Source organism: Somniosus microcephalus, chromosome 2, assembly GCF_052327205.1.
Source record: "Somniosus microcephalus isolate GS21.2 chromosome 2, FLI_Smic_1.0, whole genome shotgun sequence".
NCBI classification, from domain to species: Eukaryota; Metazoa; Chordata; class Chondrichthyes; order Squaliformes; family Somniosidae; genus Somniosus; species Somniosus microcephalus.
In genome coordinates, this window is record NC_140988.1 from 379,828,202 (window position 1) to 379,846,205 (window position 18,004).

The 18,004-nt window shown below is 47.3% G+C and overlaps 1 protein-coding gene across 6 annotated transcripts in view; it reads right to left on the bottom strand.

Moving 5' to 3' along the window:
- The window catches only part of dysf (dysferlin, limb girdle muscular dystrophy 2B (autosomal recessive)), a 456,546-nt gene that overhangs the window by 205,753 nt on the left and 232,789 nt on the right, over positions 1-18,004 (bottom strand). For all 6 annotated transcript variants that reach the window (XM_085975973.1, XM_085975981.1, XM_085976004.1 and 3 more), the window contains 2 exons: positions 5,427-5,622; positions 238-393 (listed from right to left, as the gene is read on the bottom strand). In XM_085975973.1, coding sequence (XP_085832099.1) covers positions 238-393; positions 5,427-5,622 — 352 coding nt within the window. The remainder of the gene's footprint in view (positions 1-237; positions 394-5,426; positions 5,623-18,004) is intronic.

An 18,004-nucleotide genomic window follows, 5' to 3' on the forward strand; every position in this document is an offset into this window, starting at 1 on the left:
AGGACATTCTTAACAGGAACTAGTGAAGGACACAACTGGACCTCCATGTTGTAAAACAGTTGATTAAAGCTTTGTTTAACGCTTAGACCAAGTGCCTAGTAGTTTTCTTACGTCAACCCTGTTATATAAAAGAGCCCAGCTTCTAATTTGTCGCTCGTAGTTCCACTCCACTGGGCTTCATTTTAAATGTCTGAACGTATTTCCTGCCGTACGCACGCAGTCCCGCCAGCTCCTTACCTTGAAGAATACTGTCTGAAGCATCCCACAGTTTTTACCGGAGCAGTTGGGTGCTCTTCTGGAGTAGAGAACCTCGTGAGCTGGGATTCGGTGATAGGCCATCCGCCGGTCTCCTTGCAACATCCAGATCACGATGTCAGGCAGGCTGTTCTGGGGCTGTCAACGAAACACAGGTCATTCCCGTCAGGTCTTCCTCACAAAGCAATTCTGTAAACGATGGGGCGGGGGGGGTGGCGGTGGTGGGTGGTGTTGGAGCAGGGAGTGAATTTCCGCAGAGGTTCTCCCGTACGTCTGTGGTAACTTTGCCGTACAGCGGGAAGGAACTCTGTGGAAACTGTCCCTCAAAACTGCTGCAGCTGCCGTCACCTTGACCCCGAAGAGGTGGAGGAACTGTTGATGGGACATCAGAACCAAGCCCAATCAATTCTCTTGACATCCACACATGTCCGGCAAATGGGGCCGGAGAGGGTGCGAGTGGCACGTACACCTGGTGAGGGACGTGGTACGTGAGCCGGATCCTGAACTCTGCCAGGATTCAGGCCCAATTCAACCAAACCTTTCGAGTCCAGTCGGAGCAAGGGGGCCAATGGGCTGACCTCACGCCTGCCACCTACATCAAGGAAGGCGTTACAGAATCATAGAATGGTTACAGCACGGAAGGAGGCCATTCGGCCTGTCGAGCCTGTGCCGGCGCTCTGCAAGAGCACTTCAGCTCGTCCCCCTCCCCCACCCTTTCCCCGTAGCCCTGCAATTTCTTTTCCTTCAGGTATTTATCCAACTCCCTTTTGAAAGCTGTGCTTGATTCTGCCTCCGCCACCCTTTCAGGCAGTGCATTCTAGATCACAACCACTCGCTGCGTAAATTTTTTTTTCCTCACGTCGCCTTTGGTTCTTTTGCCAATGACCTTAAATCTGTGTCCTCTGGTTCTCAACCCTTCCGCCAATGGGAACAGTTTCTCTCTATCTACTCTAACCAGACCCCTCATGATTTTGAACACCTCTATCAAATCCCAGTTTCTCCAGTCTGTCCACATAACTGAACTCCCTCATCCTTGGAATCATTCTTGTAAATCTTTTCTGCACCCTCTCCAAGGCCCTCACATCCTTCCTAAAGTGCGGTGCCCAGAATTGGACACAATACTCCAGTTGAGGTCGAACCAGTGTTTTATAAAGGTTCATCATAACTTCCTTGCTTTTGTAATCTATGCCTCTATTTATGAAGCTTGGGATCCCGTATGCTTTTTTAACTGATTTCTCAACCTGCCCTGCCAACTTCAACGATTTGTGTACTTATACCCCCAGGTCTCTCTGTTCATGCACCCCCTTTAGAATTGTACCCTTTAGTTTATATTGCATCTCCTCATTCTTCCTACCAAAATGTATCACTTTGCACTTTTCTGCGTTAAATTTCATCTGCCACGTGTCCGCCCATTCCACCAGCCTGTCTATGTCTTCTTGAAATCTATCACTATCCTCCTCGCTGTTCACTATACTTCCATGTTTTGTGTCATCTATCATGGGGAAAATTTCTTGGTTTCCTCTGGGAATTCCTCCCTGTAGGACCTTGGCAGAGACCACGCCAGTTGAGCCCTGGCAAGAGTCACTTTGAGGGCATGCGGTACCTGCCCTGGGAGTGTCTGATGGGACAGTGTAGAGGGAGCTTTACTCTGTATCTAACCCGTGCTGTACCTGCCCCGGGAGTGTCTGATGGGACAGTGTAGAGGGAGCTTTACTCTGTATCTAACCCGTGCTGTACCTGCCCCGGGAGTGTCTGATGTGACAGTGTAGAGGGAGCTTTACTCTGTATCTAACCCGGGAGTGTCTGATGGGACAGTGTAGAGGGAGCTTTACTCTGTATCTAACCCGTGCTGTACCTGCCCTGGGAGTGTTTGATGGGACAGTGTAGAGGGAGCTTTACTCTGTATCTAACCCGTGCGGCACCTGCCCCGGGAGTATTTGATGGGACAGTGTAGAGGGAGCTTTACTCTGTATCTAACCCGTGCGGTACCTGCCCCGGGAGTATTTGATGGGACAGTGTAGAGGGAGCTTTACTCTGTGTCTAACCCGTGCTGTACCTGCCCTGGGAGTATTTGATGGGACAGTGTAGAGGGAGCTTTACTCTGTATCTAATCCGTGCGGCACCTGCCCCGGGAGTGTCTGATGGGACAGTGTAGAGGGAGCTTTACTCTGCATCTAACCCATGCTGTCCCTGCCCTGGGAGTGTTTCATGGGACAGTGTAGAGGGAGCTTTACTCTGTATCTAACCCGTGCTGTACCTGCCCCGGGAGTGTCTGATGTGACAGTGTAGAGGGAGCTTTACTCTGTATCTAACCCGGGAGTGTCTGATGGGACAGTGTAGAGGGAGCTTTACTCTGTATCTAACCTGTGCTGTACCTGCCCCGGGAGTGTCTGATGGGACAGTGTAGAGGGAGCTTTACTCTGTATCTAACCCGTGCTGTACCTGCCCTGGGAGTGTTTGATGGGACAGTGTAGAGGGAGCTTTACTCTGTATCGAACACGTGCTGTACCTGCCCTGGGATTGTCCAATGGGACAGTGTAGAGGGAGCTTTACTCTGTATCTAACCCGTGCTGTACCTGCCCTGGGAGTGTCTGATGGGACAGTGTAGAGGGAGCTTTACTCTGTATCTAACCCGTGCGGTACCTGCCCCGGGAGTGTCTGATGGGACATTGTAGAGGGAGCTTTACTCTGTATCTAACCTGTGCTGTACATGCCCCGGGAGTGTCTGATGGGACAGTGTAGAGGGAGCTTTACTCTGTATCTAACCCGTGCGGTACCTGCCCCGGGAGTGTCTGATGGGACAGTGTAGAGGGAGCTTTATTCTGTATCTAACCCGTGCGGTACCTGCCCCGGGAGTGTCTGATGGGACAGTGTAGAGGGAGCTTTACTCTGCATCTAACCCGTGCTGTCCCTGCCCTGGGAGTGTTTCATGGGACAGTGTAGAGGGAGCTTTACTCTGTATCTAACCCGTGCGGTACCTGCCCTCGGAGTGTCTGATGGGACAGTGTAGAGGGAGCTTTACTCTGTATCTAACCCATGCTGTACCTGCCCTGGGAGTGTTTGATGGGACAGTGTAGATGGACCTTTACTCTGTATCTAACCCGTGGTGTACCTGCCTTGGAGTGTGTGCTGGGACAGTGCAGAGGGAGCTTTACTCTGTATCTAACCCGTGCTGTACCTATCCTGGGAGTGTTTGATGGGACAGTGTAGAGGGAGCTTTACTCTGTATTTAAACTGTGCTGCACCTGCCCCGGGAGTGTCTGATGGGACAGTGTAGAGGGAGCTTTACTCTGTGTCTAACCCGTGCTGTACCTGCCCTGGGAGTGTTTGATGGGACAGTTCAGAGGGAGCTTTACTCTGTATCTAACCCCGTGCTGTACCTGCTCTGGGAGTTTCTGATGGGACAGTGTAGAGGGAGCTTTACTCTGTATCTAACCCGTGCTGTACCTGCCCTGGGAGTGTTTGATGGGACAGTGTAGAGGGAGCTTTACTCTGTATCTAACCCGTGCTGTACCTGCCCTGGGAGTGTTTGATGGGACAGTGTAGAGGGAGCTTTACTCTGTATCTAACCCGTGCTGTACCTGCCCTGGGAGCGTTTGATGGGCCAGTGTAGAGGAAGCTTTACTCTGTATCTAACCCGTTCTGTACCTGCCCTGGGAGTGTTTGATGGGACAGTGTAGAGGGAGCTTTACTCTGTATCTAACCCGTGATGTACCTGCCCTGAGAGTGTTTGATGGGACAGTGTAGAGGGAGCTTTACTCTGCATCTAACCCGTGCTGTACCTGCCCTGGCAGTGTTTAATGGGACAGTGTAGAGGGAGCTTTACTCTGTATCTAACCCGTGCAGTACCTGCCCTGGGAGTGTTCGACGGGATAGTGTAGAGGGAGCTTTACTCTGTATCTAACCCGTGCCGTACCTGCCCTGGGAGTGTTTGATGGGACAGTGTAGAGGGAACTTTACTCTGTATCTAACCCGTGCTGTACCTGCCCTGGGAGTGTTTGATGGGACAGTGTAGAGGGAGCTTTATTCTGTATCTAACCTGTGCTGTACCTGCCCTGGGAGTGTTTGATGGGACAGTGTAGAGGGAGCTTTAATCTGTATCTAACCCGTGCTGTACCTGCCCTGGGATTGTTTGATGGGACAGTGTAGAGGGAGCTTTACTCTGTATCTAACCCGTGCTGTACCTGCCCTGGGAGTGTTTGATGGGACAGTGTAGAGGGAGCTTTACTCTGTATCTAACCCATGCAGTACCTGCCCTGGGAGTGTTCGACGGGACAGTGTAGAGGGAGCTTTACTCTGTATCTAACCCGTGCTGTACCTGCCCTGGGAGTGTTTGATGGGACAGTGTAGAGGGAGCTTTACTCTGTATCTAACCCGTGCTGTACCTGCCCTGGGAGTGGTTGATGGGACAGTGTAGAGGGAGCTTTACTCTGTATCTAACCCGTGCTGTACCTGCCCCGGGAGTGTTTGATGGGACAGTGTAGAGGGAGCTTTACTCTGTATCTAAACCGTGCGGTACCTGCCCTAGGAGTGTTTGATGGGACAGGGTAGATGGAAGTGCGATGGTCCCACCTCTTAGCTCTGACACCCCTCACCGATCAGCCATGATCTAACTGAATAGCAGAATAAGCTCGAGTATCTGAATGGCCTCCTTCTGTTCCTATGTAACAGGATCGAGGGACTGGATGGACTCCTCCTGTTCCTGTGTAACAAGCTCAAGGGGCTGAATGGCCGCCTCCTGTTCCGTGTAACAGGCTCGAGGGGCTGGATGGCCTCCTCCTCTTCCTGTGTAACAGGCTCGAGGGGCTGGATGGCCTCCTCCTCTTCCTGTGTAACAGGCTCGAGGGGAAGAATGGCCTCCTCCTCTTCCTGTGTAACAGGCTCGAGGGGCTGAATGGCCTCCTCCTGTTCCTGTGTAACAGGCTCGAGGGGCTGGATGGCCTCCTCCTCTTCCTGTGTAACAGGCTCGAGGGGCTGAACGGCCGCCTCCTGTTCCGTGTAACAGGCTCGACGGGCTGGATGGCCTCCTCCTCTTCCTGTGTAACAGGCTCGAGGGGCTGAATGGCCTCCTCCTGTTGCTATGTTCTCTCAATGACATGTGGGAACTTCAAGTCAGACATAGAATTTCAGTAAAGACTATGAGAGTTCAGAGAATGCAAAAGCTTCATCACCTCCTCCGCCATGGACCTCAGCCGAACGAGCCAATCCTCGGCCTGATCCAGCACTCGCTGCAGCTCCAGCTTGTCCTCGTGTTTGAGATTCTCCGCGGCCTGTGTGATCTGCAGCAGGTTAGTGGTGCGAAACCTGTGGATGTGGCTGTCCAGGCAGGTAGCAGATGGAATCTCCGAGATATTGGGGAGAGGGTGGCTGTAAGAGGAAAAACAAACTGGTGGGTTCCAACACATCACTGGCGCTAATCGTGGAAAAGCCAGGGGTAACGGAAGGGAAATAGGTGGCTTCAGCAGTATTGTGGCTTACAGATTTAGCGAATATGGCTACATGTAAATCCAAGTGATTTTGAAGAATAATTTCTAATCAAAACACAAGCAGCAAACAAGAATTGTCGCTCTCTATAACACACACTGGGTGGCACACTCTATAACATACACTGAGTGTCACTCTACAATATACACTGGGTGTCACTCTCTACAACATACACTGGGTGTCACTCTCTACAACATACACTGGGTGTCACTCTCTACAACATACACTGGGAGTCGTTCTCTAGGACATACACTGGGTGTCACTCTCTACAACATACATTGGGTGTCACTCTCTAGAATATACACTGGGTGTCACTCTCTAGAACATACACTGGGTGTCACTCTCTACAACATACATTGGGTGTCACTCTCTAGAATATACACTGGGTGTCACTCTCTAGAACATACACTGGGTGTCACTCACTAGAACATACACTGGGTGTCACTCTCTACAACATACACTGGGTGTCACTCTCTACAACATACACTGGGTGTCACTCTGTAGAACATACACTGGGTGTCACTCTCTAGAACATACACTGGGTGTCACTCTAGAACATACACTGGGTGTCACTCACTAGAACATGCACTGGGTGTCACTCTCTACAACATATATTAGGTGTCACTCTCTATACCTTAACCTGGATGTCACTCTCTACAACATACACTGGGTGTCACTCTCTACAACATATACTGGGTGTCAATCACTACAACATACACTGGGTGTCACTCTCTACAACATACACTGGGTGTCACTCTCTAGAACATACACTGGGTGTCACTCTCTAGAACATACACTGCGTGTCACTCTAGAATAAATACTGGGTGTCACTCTCTAAAATATAAACTGGGTGTCATTGTCTAGATCATACACTGGGTGTAACTCTAGAATATGTACTGGGTGTCAATCTCTGTAACATAAACTGGGTCCACTCCCTACAACATACACTGGGTGTCACTCTCCAGAACATACACTGGGTGTCACTCTATAAAAGGCACTGGGTATCACTCCCTATAATATACACTGGGTGTCACTCTCTAGAACATGCACTGGGTGTCACTCTACAATGCACTGGTTGTCACTCTCTAATACACTGGTTGTCACTCTCTACCATACACTGGGTGTCACTCTCTACAACATACACTGTGTGTCGCTCTAGAACCTACACTGAGTGTCACTCTCTAGAATATACACTGGGTGTCACTCTCTAGACTATACACTGGGTGTCACTCTCCAGAACGTACACTGGTTGTCACTCTCTACCATACACTGGGTGTCACTCTCTACAACATACACTCTGTGTCGCTCTACAACATACACTGGGTGTCACTCTCTACAAAATACACGGGGTGTCACTCTCTACAACATACACTGGGTGTCACTCTCTACAAAATACACGGGGTGTCACTCTCTACAACATACACTGGGTGTCAATCTCTACAACATACACTGGCTGTCACTCTCTAGAACAAACACTGGGTGTCACTCTCTACAACATACACTGGGTGTCACTCTCTACAACATAAACTAGGTGTCATTCTCAAATATAAACTGGGTGTCACTCTCTAGAACATACACTGGGTGTCACTCTCTAGAACATACACTGGGTGTCACTCTCTAGAACATACACTGGGTGTCACTCTCTAGAACATACACTGGGTGTCACTCTCTAGAACATACACTGAGTGTCACTCTCTAGAACATACACTGGGTGTCACTCTCTAGAACATACACTGGGTGTCACTCTCTACAACAAACACTGGATGTCACTCTCCATAACATACACTAGGTGGAACTCTCCAGAACATACACTGGGTGTCACTCCACAATATACACTGGGTGTCACACTCTAGAACATACATTGGGTGTCACTCTCCAATGCACTGGTTGTCACTCTTGTAATACACTGGTTGTCACTCTCTAATACATTGGTTCTCACTCTCTACCATACACTGGGTGTCACTCTCCACAACATATACTGCGTGTCACTCAAAACATACACTGAGTGTCACTCTCTAGAACATACACTGGGTGTCGCTCCAGAAAATACACTGGGTGTCACTCGTTACAACATACACTGGGTGTCACTCTCTACAACATACACTGGGTGTCACTCTCTACAACATACACTGGGTGTCACTCCCTACAAGATACACTGAGTGTCACTCTCTGTAACATACACTGGGTGTCACTCTATATAACTTACACAGGGTGTCACTCTCTAGAACATACACTGGGTGTCACTCTCTACAACATACACAGGGTGTCACTCTCTACAACATACACTGGGTGTCACTCACTGGAACATACACTGGGAGTCACTCTCCAATGCACTGGTTGTCACGCTCTACCATACACCGGGCTTCAATCTCTAGAACATATACTGGGTGTCACACTCCATAACATACATTGGGTGTCACTCTCTACAACATACACTGAGTGTCACTTTCTAGAACATATATTGGGAGTCACATTCTAGAACATACACTGATTGTCACTCTCTAGAACATAAACTGGGTGTCACTCTCTAGAACATACACTGGGTGTTACTCTCTAGAACATACACTGGGTGTCACTCCACAATATACACTGGGTGTCACTCTCTAGAACATACACTGGGTGTCACTCTCCAATGCACTGGTTGTCACTCTCTAATGCACTGGTTGTCACTCTCTACCATACACTGGGTGTCACTCTCTACAACATACACAGCGTGTCGCGCTACAACATACACTGAGTGTCACTCTTTAGAACATACACTGGGTGTTACTCTCTAGAATATACACTGGGTGTCACTCTCTACAACATGCAATGGGCGTCACTCTCTACAACATATACTGTGTGTCGCTCCAGAACATACATTGGGTGTCACTCTCTACAACATACACTGGGTGTCTCTCTCTACAACATACACTGGGTGTCACTCTCTACAACATACAATGGGTGTCACTCTCTACAACATACACTGGGTGTCACTCTCTACAACATACACTGGGTGTCACTCTCTACAACATACACTGGGTGTCACTCTCTACAACATAAACAGAGTGTCACTTTCTAGAACATATATTGGGTGTCATATTCTAGAACATACACTGGGTGTCACTCTCTAGAACATACACTGGGTGTCACTCTAGAACATACACTGGGTGTCACTCTAGAATACACACTGAGGATTCATTCTAGAACATACATTGGGTGTCACTCTAAAACATATATTGGGTGTCACTCTCTACAACATACACTGGGTGTCACTCTCTACAACATACACAGGGTGTCAGTCTCTAGAACATACACTGGGTATCACTCTCTAGAAAATACACTGGGTGTCACTCTCTACAACATACACTGGGTGTCACTCTCTACAACATACACTGGGTGTCAATCTCTACAACATACACTGGGTGTCACTCTCTACAACATACACTGGGTGTCAATCTCTAGAACATACACTGGGTGTCACTCTCTGCAACATATACTGGGTGTCACACTCCATAACATACATTGGGTGTCACTCTCTACAACATACACTGAGTGTCACTTTCTAGAACATATATTGGGAGTCACATTCTAGAACATACACTGATTGTCACTCTCTAGAACATAAACTGGGTGTCACTCTCTAGAACATACACTGGGTGTTACTCTCTAGAACATACACTGGGTGTCACTCCACAATATACACTGGGTGTCACTCTCTAGAACATACACTGGGTGTCACTCTCCAATGCACTGGTTGTCACTCTCTAATGCACTGGTTGTCACTCTCTACCATACACTGGGTGTCACTCTCTACAACATACACAGCGTGTCGCGCTACAACATACACTGAGTGTCACTCTTTAGAACATACACTGGGTGTTACTCTCTAGAATATACACTGGGTGTCACTCTCTACAACATGCAATGGGCGTCACTCTCTACAACATATACTGTGTGTCGCTCCAGAACATACATTGGGTGTCACTCTCTACAACATACACTGGGTGTCTCTCTCTACAACATACACTGGGTGTCACTCTCTACAACATACAATGGGTGTCACTCTCTACAACATACACTGGGTGTCACTCTCTACAACATACACTGGGTGTCACTCTCTACAACATACACTGGGTGTCACTCTCTACAACATAAACAGAGTGTCACTTTCTAGAACATATATTGGGTGTCATATTCTAGAACATACACTGGGTGTCACTCTCTAGAACATACACTGGGTGTCACTCTAGAACATACACTGGGTGTCACTCTAGAATACACACTGAGGATTCATTCTAGAACATACATTGGGTGTCACTCTAAAACATATATTGGGTGTCACTCTCTACAACATACACTGGGTGTCACTCTCTACAACATACACAGGGTGTCAGTCTCTAGAACATACACTGGGTATCACTCTCTAGAAAATACACTGGGTGTCACTCTCTACAACATACACTGGGTGTCACTCTCTACAACATACACTGGGTGTCAATCTCTACAACATACACTGGGTGTCACTCTCTACAACATACACTGGGTGTCACTCTCTACAACATATACTGGGTGCCACTCTCTACAACATACACTGGGTGTCACTCTCTAGAACATATACTGGGTGTCACTCTCTACAACATACACTGGGTGTCGCTCCAGAACATACACTGGGTGTCACTCACTACAACATACACTGGGTGTCACTCTCTAGAACATACACTGGATGTCACTCTCTGCAACATACACTGGGTGTCACTCTCTACAACATACACTGGGTGTCACTCTCTATGACATACACTGGGTGTCACTCTGTACGACATACACTGGGTGTCACTCTCTAGAACATACATTGGGTGTCACTCTCTAGAACATACACTGGATGTCACTCTCTAGAACATACACTGGGTGTCACTCCCTAGAATATATTCTGGGTGTCACTCTCTAAAACATAAACTGTGTGTCACTCTCTAAAACATACACTGGTTGTCACTCTTTAGAACATACACTGGGTGTCACTCTAGAACATAAACTGGGTGTCACTCTCTAGAACATACACTGGGTGTCACTCACTAGAAAATACACTGGGTGTCACTCTCTACAACATACACTAGTTGTAACTCTCTATACCTTAACCTGGATGTCACTCTCTACAACATACACTGGGTGTCACTCTCTACAACATGCACTGGGTGTCACTCTCCAGAACGTACACAGGGTGTCACTCTCTAGAACGTACACTGGGTGCCACTCTCTAGAATATACAGTGGGTGTCGCTCTCCGTAACATACACTGGGTGGCACTCTCTAGAACATACACTGGGTGTCACTCTCTAGAACATACACGGGGTGTCACTCGCTAGAACATACATTGGGTGTCACGCTCTAGAACAAAAACTGGGTGTCAATCTCTACAACATATACTGGGTGTCGCACTCCATAACATACACTGGGTGTCACTCTCTACAACATTAACTGAGTGTCACTTTCTAGAACATACATTGGTGTCACATTCTAGAACATACACTGGGTGTCACTCTCTAGAACATACACTGGGTGTCACTCCACAATATTCACTGGGTGTCACTCTCCAATGCACTGGTTGTCACTCTCTAATACACTGGTTGTCACTCTCTACAACATAAACTGCATGTCGCTCTAGAATATACACTGAGTGTCACTCTCTAGAACATACACTGGGTGTCACTCTCTAGAATATACACTGGGTGTCACTCTCTACAACATGCAATGGGTGTCGCTCCAGAACATACACTGGGTGTCACTCTTTACAACATACACTGGGTGTCACTCTCTACAACATACACTGGGTGTCACTCTCTACAAAATACACAGGGTGGTCACTCTCTACAACATACACTGGGAGTCACTCGCTAGAACATACACTGGGAGTCACTCTCTAGAACAACACTGGGTGTCACTCTCTACAACATACACTGGGTGTCACTCTCTACAACATACACTGGGTGTCACTCTCTAGAACATACACCGGGTGTCACTCTCTAGAACATACATTGGGTGTCACATTCTAGAACATACACTGGGTGTCACTCTCTAGAACATACACTGGGTGTCACTCTAGAACATACACCGGGTGTCATTCTAGAACATACATTGGGTGTCACACTAAAACATACATTGGGTGTCACCCTCTACAACATACACTGGGTGTCACTCTCTAGAACATACACAGGGTGTCACTCTCTACAACATACACTGGGCGTCACTCTCTGGAAAATACACTGGGTGTCACTCTCTACAACATACACTGGGTGTCACTCTCTACAATACACTGGGTGTCACTCTCTACAACATACACTGGGTGTCACTCCCTACAACATACACTGGGCGTCACTCTCTGGAACATATACTGGGTGCCACTCTCGACAACATACACTGGGTGTCACTCTCTAAAACATATACTGGGTGTCACTCTCTACAACATACACTGGGTGTTGCTCCAGAACATACACTGGGTGTAACTCTCTACAATATACACTGGGTGTCACTCTCTAGAACGTACACTGGATGTCACTCTCTGCAACATATACTGGGTGTCACTCTCTGCCACATATACTGGGTGTCACTCTCTACAACATACACTTGGTGTCACTCTGTAACATACACTGGGTGTCACTCTCTACAACATACACTGGGTGTCACTCTCTACAACATACACTGGGTATCACTCTCGACAACATACACTGGGTGTCACTCTCTAACATATACTGGGTGTCACTCTCTAAAACATACACTGGGTGTTACTCTCTAGAACATGTACTGGGTGTCGCTCCAGTACATACACTGGGTGTCACTCTCTACAACATACACTGGGTGTCACTCTCTAGAACATACACTGGGTGTCACTCTCTACAACATACACTGGGTGTCACTCTCTACAACATACACTGTGTGTCACTCTCTACAACATAAACTGGGTGTCACTCTCTACAACATACATTGGGTGTCACATTCTAGAACATACACTGGGTGTCACTCTTTACAACATACACTGGGTGTCACTCTGAAACATATATTGGGTGTCACTCTCTACAACATACACTGGGTGTCATTCTCTACAACATACACAGGGTGTCAGTCTCTAGAACATACACTGGGTATCACTCTCTAGAAAATACACTGGGTGTCACTCTCTACAACATACACTGGGTGTCACTCTCTACAACATACACTGGGTGTCACTGTCTACAACATACAATGGGTGTCACTCTCTACAACATACACTGGGTGTCGCTCTCCATAACATACACTGGGTGGCACTCTCTAAAACATATACTGGGTGTCACTCTCTACAACATACACTGGGTGTCGCTCCAGAACATACACTGGGTGTAACTCTCTACAATATACACTGGGTGTCACTCTCTAGAACGTACACTGGATGTCACTCTCTGCAACATATACTGGGTGTCACTCTCTGCCACATACACTGGGTGTCACTCTCTACAACATACACTTGGTGTCACTCTCTAACATACACTGGGTGTCACTCTCTAAAACATACACTGGGTGTTACTCTCTAGAACATGTACTGGGTGTCGCTCCAGTACATACACTGGGTGTCACTCTCTACAACATACACTGGGTGTCACTCTCTAGAACATACACTGGGTGTCACTCTCTACAACATAAACTGGGTGTCACTCTCTACAACATAAACTGGGTGTCACTCTCTACAACATACACTGGGTGTCACTCTCTACAACATACACTGGGTGTCACTCTCTACAACATACACTGGTTGTCACCCTCTACAACATACACTGGGTGTCACTCTCTACAACATATATTGGGTGTCAATCTCTACAACATACACTGGGTGTCACTCTCCACAACATACTCTGGGTGTCACTCTCCAGAACATACACAGGGTGTCACTCTCTAGAACGTACACTGGGTGCCACTCTCTAGAACATACAGTGGGTGTCGCTCTCCGTAACATACACTGGGTGGCACTCTCTAGAACATACACTGGGTGTCACTCGCTAGAACATACATTGGGTGTCGGTCTCTAGAACAAAACTGGGTGTCAATCTCTACAACATATACTGGGTGTCACACTCCATAACATACACTGGGTGTCACACTCTACAACATTAACTGAGTGTCACTTTCTAGAACATACAATGGGTGTCACATTCTAGAACATACACTGGGTGTCACTCTCTAGAACATACACTGGGTGTCACTCCACAATATTCGCTGGGTGTCACTCTCCAATGCACTGGTTGTCACTCTCTAATACAGTGGTTGTCACTCTCTACCATACACTGGGTGTCACTCTCTACAACATAAACTGCATGTCGTTCTAGAATATACACTGAGTGTCACTCTCTAGAACATACACTGGGTGTCACTCTCTAGAATATACACTGGGTGTCACTCTCTACAACATGCAATGGGTGTCGCTCCAGAACATACACTGGGTGTCACTCTTTACAACATACACTGGGTGTCACTCTCTACAACATACACTGGGTGTCACTCTCCACATCATATACTGGGTGTCACTCTCTACAACATACACTGGGTGTCACTGTCTACAACATACACTGGATGTCACTCTCTACAAGATACACAGGGTGGTCACTCTCTACAACATACACTGGGTGTCACTCGCTAGAACATACACTGGGAGTCACTCTCTAGAACAACACTGGGTGTCACTCTCTACAACATACACTGGGTGTCACTCTCTACAACATACACTGGGTGGCACTCTCTAAAACATATACTGGGTGTCACTCTCTACAACATACACTGGGTGTCGCTCCAGAACATACACTGGGTGTAACTCTCTACAATATATACTGGTTGTCACCCTCTACAACATACACTGGGTGTCACTCTCTACAACATATATTGGGTGTCAATCTCTACAACATACACTGGGTGTCACTCTCCACAACATACTCTGGGTGTCACTCTCCAGAACGTACACAGGGTGTCACTCTCTAGAACGTACACTGGGTGCCACTCTCTAGAACATACAGTGGGTGTCGCTCTCCGTAACATACACTGGGTGGCACTCTCTAGAACATACACGGGGTGTCACTCGCTAGAACATACATTGGGTGTCAGTCTCTAGAACAAAACTGGGTGTCAATCTCTACAACATATACTGGGTGTCACACTCCATAACATACACTGGGTGTCACACTCTACAACATTAACTGAGTGTCACTTTCTAGAACATACAATGGGTGTCACATTCTAGAACATACACTGTGTGTCACTCTCTAGAACATACACTGGGTGTCACTCCACAATATTCGCTGGGTGTCACTCTCCAATGCACTGGTTGTCACTCTCTAATACACTGGTTGTCACTCTCTACCATACACTGGGTGTCACTCTCTACAACATAAACTGCATGTCGTTCTAGAATATACACTGAGTGTCACTCTCTAGAACATACACTGGGTGTCACTCTCTAGAATATACACTGGGTGTCACTCTCTACAACATGCAATGGGTGTCGCTCCAGAACATACACTGGGTGTCACTCTTTACAACATACACTGGGTGTCACTCTCTACAACATACACTGGGTGTCACTGTTTGCAACATACACTGGAAGTCACTCTCTACAAGATACACAGGGTGGTCACTCTCTACAACATACACTGGGAGTCACTCTCTAGAACAACACTGGGTGTCACTCTCTACAACATACACTGGGTGTCACTCTCTACAACATACAATGGGTGTCACTCTCTACAACATACACTCGGTGTCGCTCTCCATAACATACACTGGGTGGCACTCTCTAAAACATATACTGGGTGTCACTCTCTACAACATACACTGGGTGTCGCTCCAGAACATACACTGGGTGTAACTCTCTACAATATACACTGGGTGTCACTCTCTAGAACGTACACTGGATGTCACTCTCTGCAACATATACTGGGTGTCACTCTCTGCCACATACACTGGGTGTCACTCTCTACAACATACACTTGGTGTCACTCTCTAACATACACTGGGTGTCACTCTCTACAACATACACTGGGTGACACTCTCTACAACATACACTGGGTGTCACTGTCTACAACATACACTGGATGTCACTCTCTACAAGATACACAGGGTGGTCACTCTCTACAACATACACTGGGTGTCACTCGCTAGAACATACACTGGGAGTCACACTCTAGAACAACACTGGGTGTCACTCTCTACAACATACACTGGGTGTCACTCTCTACAACATACACTGGGTGTCACTCTCTACAACATACACTGGGTGTCACTCTCTAGAACATACATTGGGTGTCACATTCTAGAACATACACTGGGTGTCACTCTCTAGAACATACACTGGGTGTCACTCTAGAACATACACTGGGTGTCACTCTACAACATACACCGGGTGTCATTCTAGAACATACATTGGGTGTCACACGAAAACATACATTGGGTGTCACTCTCTACAACATACACTGGGTGTCACTCTAGAACATACACAGGGTGTCACTCTCTACAACATACACTGGGTGTGACTCTCTGGAGAATACACTGGGTGTCACTCTCTACAACATACACTGGGTGTCACTCTCTACAATACACTGGGTGTCACTCTCTACAACATACACTGGGTGTCACTCTCTACAACATACACTGGGTGTCACTCTCTACAACATACACTGGGTGTCACTCTCTACAACATACACTGGGCGTCACTCTCTGGAACATATACTGGGTGCCACTCTCTACAACATACACTGGGTGTCACTCACTAAAACATATACTTGGTGTCACTCTCTACAACATACACTGGGTGTTGCTCCAGAACATACACTGGGTGTGACTCTCTACAATATACACTGGGTGTCACTCTCTAGAACGTACACTGGATGTCACTCTCTACAACATATATTGGGTGTCAATCTCTACAACATACACTGGGTGTCACTCTCCACAACATACTCTGGGTGTCACTCTCCAGAACGTACACAGGGTGTCACTCTCCAGAACGTACACTGGGTGCCACTCTCTAGAACATACAGTGGGTGTCGCTCTCCGTAACATACACTGGGTGGCACTCTCTAGAACATACACTGGGTGTCACTCTCTAGAACATACACGGGGTGTCACTCGCTAGAACATACATTGGGTGTCAGTCTCTAGAACAAAACTGGGTGTCAATCTCTACAACATAAACTGGGTGTCACTCTCTACAACATACACTGGGTGTCACTCTCTAGAACATACACTGGGTGTCACTCTCTACAACATACACTGGTTGTCACCCTCTACAACATACACTGGGTGTCACTCTCTACAACATATATTGGGTGTCAATCTCTACAACATACACTGGGTGTCACTCTCCACAACATACTCTGGGTGTCACTCTCCAGAACGTACACAGGGTGTCACTCTCTAGAACGTACACTGGGTGCCACTCTCTAGAACATACAGTGGGTGTCGCTCTCCGTAACATACACTGGGTGGCACTCTCTAGAACATACACTGGGTGTCACTCGCTAGAACATACATTGGGTGTCAGTCTCTAGAACAAAACTGGGTGTCAATCTCTACAACATATACTGGGTGTCACGCTCCATAACATACACTGGGTGTCTCACTCTACAACATTAACTGAGTGTCACTTTCTAGAACATACAATGGGTGTCACATTCTAGAACATACACTGGGTGTCACTCTCTAGAACATACACTGGGTGTCACTCCACAATATTCGCTGGGTGTCACTCTCCAATGCACTGGTTGTCACTCTCTAATACAGTGGTTGTCACTCTCTACCATACACTGGGTGTCACTCTCTACAACATAAACTGCATGTCGTTCTAGAATATACACTGAGTGTCACTCTCTAGAACATACACTGGGTGTCACTCTCTAGAATATACACTGGGTGTCACTCTCTACAACATGCAATGGGTGTCGCTCCAGAACATACACTGGGTGTCACTCTTTACAACATACACTGGGTGTCACTCTCTACAACATACACTGGGTGTCACTCTCCACATCATACACTGGGTGTCACTCACTACAACATACACTGGGTGTCACTGTCTACAACATACACTGGGTGTCACTCTCTACAACATACACTGGGTGTCACTCTCTACAACATACACTGGGCGTCACTCTCTGGAACATATACTGGGTGCCACTCTCTACAACATACACTGGGTGTCACTCACTAAAACATATACTGGGTGTCACTCTCTGCAACATACACTGGGTGTTGCTCCAGAACATACACTGGGTGTG